Below are 10,929 nucleotides of genomic sequence, written 5' to 3' on the forward strand. Positions count from 1 at the left end.
TCTGAATAAACCGAGAATCAGCATCTGATTCACGAACAAATGCAAATACAAATTCGTATGGGCCGCGCTTTGTGTTTTCGACTCAAAAAGAACCGGTTCATAAGAGTCATTTGTTAATGAAGCCGACTACACTGGACGCGCTGCTTGCGCGTGCAACCATCGTGCACAGTTTAGTGAAAGACTTGTTTGTTTGTTTTTTGCCATTATTTTCCGTTAGGCTGTCATCGCCGCGGCTGAAAAGTAGCACTTGAAGCACTGCTTACATTTATATTTTATTCTGTGATAATTCTGGGGTGGCAGGTGGGGTGGCACAGCTTTTTCTTAGGGTGGCAGTTGCCACCCCCGTGCCACCCCGGTAGATCCGCGCCTGCATATGTGTCCATACATTTTGCAACATATTTTTATTATATAATTACTATGATGCCTGTATAATTGTCCTATATTTAGACACTTACATGTTCCTCCTCAGTATCTGCAAGCTGTATTGAAAATTAGAATTTAACACCAGTCAAAGCTACAGAAATATCATCTTCAAATTTACAAGTAAAGCTTAATATACGTAGACCCAACAGTGCAGCAGCGGGAATAGCCTTTGCAACAGGTCAGGAAACCTCGCTCCATATTGCTGAGTTAGCTTATTAGTGTAAGACAACCTGTATTCTGCTGGCAAATAATTGGAGAAGGCGTCCGGATGATTCATGTAGCCTAGTAAATATTTTCGTCACTCACATCTGACTCATGCAGAACGCTGTCACATTCTGCTACCAGGTAGGTTCCGCCCACAAAATATGCCATCGCTGTTTATAAACACCAGAATGATCTATTCACATTATGCTTATAGCCTACATGTTGTATTTGTCAGTTTACGTGTATTGTTGTTTAAAGTAATGCCTTTTTTTCTTTCAGTTTTCATAGTTTCTACTTTCGATTATGCAGGTAAGAAGCTGTTTCTCAAGGATCTTTATCTTACCCTGCTCTGCTCACTTTTATATATGTGTTTTCTCATAAACATAGGCTTCACAAAGGGCTAATCCCATACAGTAAGGAAAAATGCAGTTGAGAAATTTGTTGAACACCCATATGGTCAAATATAGGCTAACATTATTTTTTTTTAAAAAAGGAAATTTTCTCTATAGCTCACACTTTCGGTTTGTAGTTGCTCCATCAGTTTAACAAGTTAGATGTAAGTATGAACGTTATAAGCTATGATACAATGAGGCTCTCTGAGTGAGAATTTAATAACGCTTTTTTCACCAGCAGCTATGCTTGGATGGATACCAGTAGCTGTAAAACAGTGTTTCGTCTGTTTGTTCTCATGGCGATAATTTATCACACTCACATGGAGTAATTTTAATATATATATATGTAGGAACATAGATATTTTAAACAGACAGACATGAACACTTGTTGCGTTTCCCTCAACTTCTGTATTATGAGTGGGGGAAGGGAACCTGTGTGCCTGTTATTAACTCTCTATGCTCGCCCCACCCTCTGCTGGAGTCTTTCGGTACTGCATCATAACAGACTACAGGACCCAACGACATATTAACTATGAAATAGTAACAATAATATTCTCTCTTAAGAGTTATACCTTACATAACTTCAGTGTTTTCAAAAACACAATGGTTTCAATAGGCTACTCTTTTTGCGGAGTGTCGATACACAAATACCAGCTGCGCTTTCTCTCATTCTCTTCGATAAGTTCACACACAAAGCAGAGTAATGAGAAGCAGAGTTTCACCTGTTGTGCAACAAAATACTCAAAACCCATTTCATAACATAAGCCAAGGGTTTGAAATAACATCCTTTTGTGATCTGATGTGGCTTCTTATCACAGAGTAAGGCAGAAAATATATTATTTTATAGTATATACTGTATTAAATTCTCTGTTTATTAGCATTGCATTATAAATAGACTTTATATTACTTTGTGAGGCATATTTGGAGTTTCTGTGCAAAGGCGCCCTCCGGTTTCCAGTATGAATGAAACATAGATTGCATGTGTTTACAGCGCTCCATAATGCTCACACTACCCTTTTCTGGGTAGCTATTACCAAAAAAAAAAAAAAAAAAGTATAATAATTCTCTCTAACGAAATTTGAACTAAACAAAAATGCAAATCCAAAAGCTTTTCTTCTGTGTACAGTGTGAGTTTTCCCCAGAGTTTTACCACGTCAGGAAGTTTTCATTAATGTAAAAATATGCCTCATTGTCGTGTTCTAGCTAATTGTTATATTTATATTTTTAATCTAAATCTAAAATTGTATGCCCCTAATGTTGTGCCGGTTTCCGTGTAGCCTTACAAATCTGGTGTTCACTGGCGTTTCCCCACTTGAATTCGAATTCGAATTTTGGAAATAATTAAGTTGACAGCACTAATTAACACTTGTTAATCAGTACATGTTAAAAAGTACTAATAGGCTAATACAATGGAGTGATTTTTGAGTTTGTATGCATGTGTAAAATGGTTTAAAAGGTTATGAATTTGAATACAAAACATTATATTGTATCTACCAGATCCATCAGGCCTGGTTCATTTGTTCAATGGTTCAATGTTCATTTCTCTTTTTAGTCATATGATTATGGATCAAGATATGGATGAACTTGTCATAGACATCTTAACAAGAGATCCAGATGATGAGATTCTTCCAGTGACACATCAACATCCAGATGACGTTATGGACAATCCTCAAGTAAATGATCGAGATCCAGATGATTTCATGGATAATCCTCCACTGACACATGATGAAAAATATACAGAAAACTCAAAGACAATTACAACCCAGACTCAATAAAATAGAATTTCATAGTAGCGTTTATTTACAGAAATGTTTTACTCTTGCATATATATACAAAAAGTCCTGGTAATAAGAAACTGATAATTTATTGTTTTTTCTCCAGGATAATGTGAACCCAGAAGGAGGGAGTAACTCCAGATCTGATGGTCATGCAAACATAAGTGTAGCAGACTTCAATGATTCATCTCACAGCTTCATGGGTAAGATATGAGAATTGCTTCCACATCAGTAAGAAGAACTGTTACATTATATTTTATTTGTTTGTTTGTGATCTTACTGTAGTTTTGAGAACAATTCTGTGGTGTTTAATTTAGATCACTGTGATCCTGATTTGACTGTTGCATTATTTGGAAGCTCTGAGGCAGTCCAGTTTGGATGTGACAACATTCTACTTGGAGAAAGAAAACTTCAAAATGCAAAATTTTCCATGATCATTCCATTAGAGAAGAAGATATCAGAACATTGTGTCTCAGTGATCAACATGATTGGCTCACATGAGATTGATCTTGAACCTCTCGATCATGTTATTGATCAAGTAGTGAATGAAAATGAAATCCATGCCTTCCTCTTTGTTGTGCGATTGGGTCAGTTAACAGATGAAGATAAGATGGGTATTGAATGGCTACAGAGATTTTTTGGTAATCAAGTTCTTTCATTTGTGATTACTCTCTTCACGTATGAGCGAGAGGAAGAGCGTGATACTATAATAGATGACTTGAAGAACAACTCTGTTCTGGAGCAGCTGCTGGAGAAATGTGGAGGACGATATCACACCTGCAGCAAGATTATGAACAACCAATCAGAGATGAGAGAACTGATGGACAGAATCAAGCGTCTGTTCAAAGACAATAATCAGCAGTGCTACACCAGAGAGATTTACACAACTTTAAAGGAACCTTTAGGAGACCACCAAAACAGTGAATATCAGAGTGGTAAGAAGAACACAAATTCTATTTCTCATTTACCATGACTCCATTTTACCATTTTCATTCAAGAAAAACTCTTGCTTCATTTCAAAATAGTTCAGAAAACCTGAGTCTGATGTTGATTGATTGATTGATTGCTTACTAATGGAAAAGCCTATAGTACTTTTCTGGAATATACAGTATAGTTACTAATGGAATATAGTATGCAGTAAAATCCAGGCTTTGGCATTAAAGTTCTAAGAAGTTCCAAATCCAACGCTAACACTTTACAATAAGGTCTTATTAGTAAACATTAGTGTATTAACTAATACAACTAATACAAATTTTGATCTTAAAAATGTATTAATAAATGTTAAACAAACATCAACTGATAAATAAATGCTGTAGAGGTATTGTAAATTGTTAGTTCATGTAAACTAATGTAGTTAACTAATATTAACAAATGAAACATTATTGTAAAGTTTTTGCCTCTTTTTTCGTGAAATTAAGGCACAGGCACAGAAGCAACTAATGACACTAATGCACAGCTTTTTGGGAGCTTGATCCAAACTGAAACTGAAGGACACAGACAAAAGGTAAGAACTGAAAGATTTATGAGCAATCTGCAATATCAAATCTGTTATTGATAGTTCAGTAGATGTACCCAAGCCACATTGTTTGGCATTTGAATAAAGTTGAGTGGTTCTTAACTTTTGAAAGTTCTTGGCCGCTCAACAACACTTTCTCTGCTGTCAGTCCTACAATCAACCACTTAAGGGTGTTGATCGACTCCCATAAATTGATTTGAAAACACTCGCTCCACTCTGCTCATTCTGCACCATGTGCTGTTGTTGAATGCCTCAGTCATAAAAAAAGTCACTTGCCACCACCTAGTGGCATAACAATGTAACCTGCACTGAAGTCAATGCAAAATACCCACCACTAATACACGGACTGAAAGGCTGAAAGTCCCAGTGCTGTTATCATCAGCATCTTTGGAATGACTCTCGTCCAGTCATATAGGAGAAACAGGACTAACTGTTGTATAAATGTGAAGAGGAAGCTGAACAAGAGTTAAAAGGGTAAATGTAGAAAAAGTGCAAATAAAATGAGAAACAAACAGAGCATGCCATAAGGAAAGTATTTAAATGGCGTTTCCTTGAACATTTTACAAAACTTTAAATACCCTACCTAAAATTTATTCTGTTAAACTCCAAATAGTTCTCTGCAAGCATAGTGACCTTACGAACCATGCTCGTTTGCTAAAATTTACCTAAATGCTTAGCAGTGTGGTCTTATTTCTACAAATACATACTTGTCATGTTTTCTAAATGTTCTTTAGAAATCTTACTAACTAATTATTCTATTTGCATGTATCATGATATTTTTCAGCTTGCAGCAGAGCAGCTTATTAAAAGGCTTCACCTTGAAAGCAAACACCAACTTCTGAGAGCTGTTGATTTCCTTCAGTCAGTTGTACAATCCCAGTTCGAAGAGTCTTGTGGGGAGGACGAGTTGGCACAAATTTTTCTACAAAAATTGCTGATGATGGACTACAGAGCAAGAGGCCTCCAGGTTAAAGAGAACAATGAACAATATCAAACACAACAAACAGACGGTGACTCATTTGAGGATGTTGGTGATGCCTATGAGGATATTTTCAAAGAAACTGCCAAACTGGCTGATGAAATGAACAAATCAGATCCTGTCCACTTAATGGATGTTCAGATGGCTATGTTTCATTGTGCTGATAGTTTCCTAAAGCAGCTCATCGTGACTAAACTCTCACAGTGTCAGTATGCACTGCCTCTGCTTGTACCAAATCCATTCACACAACAGATTGAGTTCCCACTCTGGACATTTAGACAAATCAACAAGAGCTGGAAGACAATTGATGATACAGGAAAAAACTCTGGCAAATTCCAACCAGTCTACAAGGCAGAAACCCCAATGGTGGCTTTCTTCAGGTTTGGCCAAGTGTCCTCATCCAAGTCTCAACTGATGAACAGCCTGATCAACGAGAAACACAACACATTCTTCCACAGGAACTGCCCGGGCAGCAGCAGAACCAGAGTGTTGATGGATGGAGTGGTGGAGATCGCCTGGTACTGTCCATCTGGAGAGAAAACAGACAGATTTACTCATTGTGTTGCGTTCTGTAACCTCCGTGGTGACGCAGGAGCCCATGAAACACAGCTGAATATTCTGACTGGAATGGCCTCTGTAAATGTTGCTATTTTACCACAACTTGACAAGAAAGACAAAAGCATGACCAAAATCCAAAACTTTTACAAGGACTCAAAGCCACTCATCTGCCTTCTTACTGACAATGATTCATCTCTGACAGAAAAACGGAAAGGGAAATATAAAATTGGTTTGAAAAACAGAAATCTCCCAATTGTATCTGAAGAAATCAGAAGAGCTATAAATAATGGGCTTTTGTCTACTGAATTGTGCTCCTTTTTCAGGCTTGAAGACGTGGCTAAACACTCCCATATCACAGTAGATGAGGTTGATGATGATTACTGCAGGAAAGGAAAAGAGGCAGCACAGCAGATGATGAGTTTACTGGAGGATAAAGATTTGACTGAAATCAAAGCATCATTCCTGCCATGTCAGGGAAACCTGTGGCATCAGTGGTGCCAGAAGAATAAAGAACTTCATCAACCGACATTAGAAGAACTACATAAGGGAAGCAACATAGAAAAGAACAAAAGTTCTAAGCAATCAGAAATGCTGAAAATCCGTAAACTACAGCAAACATCTGACCTGAGTCAATTTAACCAAATCTTCATTCAAAAACTGAATTCACAAGCAGTAAAAGAGATGGTATATTTTTTAAAATGGCTTGGTATCCTACTGGATGATTATACCACTGAAAGTGTCTCAGTGCTTCATCATAAGTATCATGAAAAATGGTCAACAGTCCTAAGCCTTAAAAAGAAATATGATAAATCACAGCAAATGACTGCTGCGCAAGTCGAACTTGAGAGAGTATCTGAGAAGCTACAATCTGCAACCTTTGGCTTGGAGCACATACTGAGAGAGATTGGTCAGATATATGAATCGTGTTCATCTGTGAAGAAAAACAAAAAAGACCTCAAGTTTAACTTCTCCTCTCTTCCAAGTCTTGCGGCAGAGATGATGATCTCTGGATTTCCACTGGAGCTGATGGATGGAGATGCTGCCCATGTTCCTCTGATCTGGGTTACTGCTGTTCTTGATGCACTCATCCAGAAACTGGGAGACAAGAGAGTCTATGTGTTGTCAGTTTTAGGGATTCAGAGCTCTGGGAAATCCACCATGCTGAACGCCATGTTTGGGCTGCAGTTTGCCGTCAGTGCTGGCAGGTGCACCAGAGGAGCTTTCATGCAGCTGGTCAGAGTGACAGAGGAGATGAAAGCACAGCTGAAGTTTGACTACATTCTAGTTGTTGATACTGAAGGACTTCGTGCTCTAGAACTGGCTGGAAGGTCAACAAGAAATCATGACAATGAAATGGCCACATTTGTTGTTGGTCTTGGAAACATGACATTGATCAACATCTTTGGAGAAAACACAGCAGAAATGCAGGATGTTCTTCAGATTGTTGTTCAGGCCTTCATGAGGATGAAGAAGATCAAACTGAATCCAAGCTGCATGATTGTGCATCAGAATGTTTCAGATGTCACTGCCAAAGAGAAAAATATGGAGGGAAGGAGACGATTGCAGGAGAAACTGGATGAGATGACAAAACTCGCTGCTAAAGAGGAAGACTGTGATACAGAGTTTTTCAGTGATGTCATTGCATTTGACATTCAGAAGGATGTGAAGTATTTTGCTCAGCTCTGGGAAGGCAGCCCACCAATGGCACCACCGAACCCTGACTACAGCAGAAATATTCAGGAGCTGAAGGACACCATTCTCTCAAAAGCTTCCAAATCTAACGGTATTACGCTGTCTCAGTTCAGAATGCGTATTAATGATCTGTGGAATGCACTTCTGAATGAAAACTTTGTGTTCAGCTTCAAAAACACACTTGAGATTGCAGTATACAGAAAACTGGAAACTATGTACAGTGACTGGACGTGGAGCCTCAGAAGCGCCATGCTGAGTGTTGAAGACAAATTCTACAACAGAATTGACAACGGGAACATTAAGGTTCAGGAAAATGACTTGTTGACTGAAATGAGAAAGACAAAAGAGCAGGTAGAAAAATCAATGATGTCTTACTTTAAGGAGGACAGAGATAAAGAAATTCTGTGTCAGTGGCGAGGAAGATTTGAAACCAGAATCAAAGATCTTCATGATGACCTTGTGAAGGGAACAAAACGTAGGTTGGATGAGGCAATTGAACAGAAAAAAGCCAGAGAGAAGCTGGATAGGAAAAGGACAGAGTATGAAAGCAAGCTTTTCAGTCGGAGCAAGGAACTAGCTTTGAGACTGAGAAATAAAGGAACAGATGAACTTATGCTGAAGGAGGAGTTTGACACAATGTGGAGTAAATGGGTCACCGAAATGACCGAAGATACTCCTCCACTGGAAGACTTAAACTTTTGGGAGGATGTGATGCAGATCTTATCTGAAAACCATGAACTGGCTTTTGTACATGAGCGATTAAATCAGAAAGACTATGAACTGATAGATCGCCGGAGTGATTATTGTGACTATATTATGCTAAAGAAGGATCCAGAATATTCTGATGACACTGCATCTTCAGAGAAAGCTGGTAAGAGCTCTTGGAAAAGCAAGAGAGGGACACTTAAGTGGATTGTAATGTATCCTGCTCAAATGTTGATGTCAGGCATGGAATATTTTAAAGGGGCTCAAAAGCAACCAGACAACAATGACCTAAATGCTGAATGTCAGTCTTTAATAAGGGATCTGATTCATAACATTATTCCGAAAACTGAGAAAATAACAAAGAATTCACCAGTTGGAAGACGGGGCTACAATGATAGTTACATTCAAGAGATAACAGACTGTGTTAAAAAGTCTGTACAGAAACATCAATCAGAGAGCCAATGTTACATATTGAAGAAGGAGTTTACCATAGATCTCAGTCTTCATGTGTGTGACATTGCAAGACAGGAGTTTACTGAGCTCCACAAAGAATTCAGAGAAGCAAATGACCCAAGACTTTATCTTGAGAAGCAAAAAACTCAGTATTGCAATGTCTTCATGAACTTCTACAGAGGAGCGACAGCAACCATACAGAGTGAATTCATCTGCAGCAATCTTGAACCGTCCATCCTACAAGCAGTTTACAATGAAACTGCTATTGGTTTGGCAGCACAGATGAGGTCAGACATAAAATCATTACGTGAAAACAGACCAAATCTGGAGAAACACATTCTGAGATCCCTTGCAGAAAGGGAGGACTTCAAGCATTATATGAAATATATTCATAATCCCAGAGCATACTTTAAACTATTCATAAAAAATGAAGTGAGAAAATACTTCACCAAACAAAACCAAAAAATTCTAAACATTTTCAAGGAAAATCTAAAACAAAAAGAGCGGACTGTAAGTAATGCAATGAAAGCAGCTACAGTGGAGGCCACAAGTCAGGGTGGAGATGGCAACATGTGGTTCAGATGCTTTACCACAACACTAACAGATGAGCTGAAATTCACAGGGAACTCGTGTGTGGATCTCAGTGAAATTAAAGATTTGGATTTTCTTGAGAAGCTTTTAAGTGACAGTCTGAAGGAGAAGATGATAAAGCTTCAGATCAGTTTTCAAAGCATTAATGACATAAAAATGGAAAATTGCAGAAAGGGACCAGATGAGATTTTGATTGAGCACTTCTGTCAGTGCTGCTGGGTTCAGTGTCCTTTCTGTAAAGCCATCTGTATCAACACAATGGAAGACCATCCTGGAGATCACTGCGTTCCTTTCCACCGCAATATTGGACTGAATGGCTGGTCTTACAGAAGAACAACAAACTTGGCTGTTGAAATCTGCACAACAGCAGTCATGAGTGATCGATATTTTTATCCAAATTCTGCAGATGATGCAGTCCCCTGGAAAGAATACAGAAAAGGAGGTTGTAATTATGCTAATTGGAGCATCACCCCTGACTTCTGTGATCTGCTCTACTGGAAGTGGTTTGTTTGCAGATTTCAGAAAGATCTAGAAGGGTACTACAATAAAACATTTCAGGGAGATGGTGAGATTCCAGATGAATGGAAAGTGTACACAAAAGAGGAAGCTTTAGAGAGTTTGGATAAATACATGGAAAAGTAAACAAATCTATGGACCCTTTTCTCTTTTCTAGTGCTCTCAGAAACGGAAGTCGTCATAGTTGGGTGGACTTCTATAGTGGGGAATGGAAGGTACAACAAATAACTTTTTTGCGATCCCATTTGCTCCAATTGCAAAAATGTATGATAGCAGTTCTATGGCCTTACAAAAAAAGATATATTGAGAGACTAAGTTGGTCAGAAGAGAGAAAAGTTTGCCATCTCTCCCTCGTTGTATTAGAAACACTCATGCAGCAGTGTTAATTAGTTTTCTGTAATTTAATGCCAATGTAATACAAAATATAGTGTTATAAACATACAAATGGTCTGTTTACAGGTGGTATTCTGACATCTTGTTCCACACAGTAGTATTTCTGAACTGATTGTTTCTTTATATATAAATAATATTATATATAATATATCAGTTTATATAAACACAACAGTTTTTTTTTTGCTCAGCATTTTTATTTTGATCATTACTATCAAAATATAGAAACCAACAATGTAACAGTGCCACAATGGGAAATATTTTATGATTTACTGCCAAAAATTAACCCTCAGCTTAATAAAATAAACACTTATAAACTTTAAATTCAGACTTTAAATTTTTTATTCTTTTTTTATTCTTGTGATTATCCAATATCATATAATGGTAACACTTTACAATAAGGTGTCATTTGTTAACATTAGTTAATGTATTAACTAACATGAACAAACAATGAACAATGCATTTATTAAACTATTTATTCATCTTTATTAATCTTTGTTAATGTTAGTTAATGAAAATACAACTGTTCATTATTTATTCATGTTAGTTCACAGTGCATTAACTAATGTTAACAAACACTACTTGTGATTTTAATTATGCATTAATAAATGTTGTAGAAGTATTGTTCATTCTTAGTTCATGTTTACTAATGTTGTTAACTAATGTTAACTAATGAACCTTATTGTAAAGTGTTACCCATATAATAACCTTAACAAAACATTGATAAAATACAAT

General features: G+C 37.3%; 1 protein-coding gene across 1 annotated transcript; it reads left to right on the forward strand.

The window, feature by feature from the left end:
* The first annotated feature begins 810 nt into the window (after window positions 1–810).
* Window positions 811–10,475, forward strand: LOC131533041 (interferon-induced very large GTPase 1-like). Its single transcript, XM_058765038.1, has 6 exons — window positions 811–936; window positions 2,572–2,692; window positions 2,901–2,997; window positions 3,112–3,729; window positions 4,213–4,298; window positions 5,095–10,475. The coding sequence occupies exons 2-6, from the start codon at window positions 2,576–2,578 to the stop codon at window positions 9,928–9,930; spliced, it is 5,754 nt and encodes a 1,917-aa protein (XP_058621021.1). The 5' UTR covers window positions 811–936; window positions 2,572–2,575; the 3' UTR covers window positions 9,931–10,475.
* Window positions 10,476–10,929: the final 454 nt, after the last annotated feature.

The sequence above is a fragment of the Onychostoma macrolepis genome, chromosome 02 (assembly GCF_012432095.1).
Source record: "Onychostoma macrolepis isolate SWU-2019 chromosome 02, ASM1243209v1, whole genome shotgun sequence".
In the NCBI taxonomy this organism is placed as follows: domain Eukaryota; kingdom Metazoa; phylum Chordata; class Actinopteri; order Cypriniformes; family Cyprinidae; genus Onychostoma; species Onychostoma macrolepis.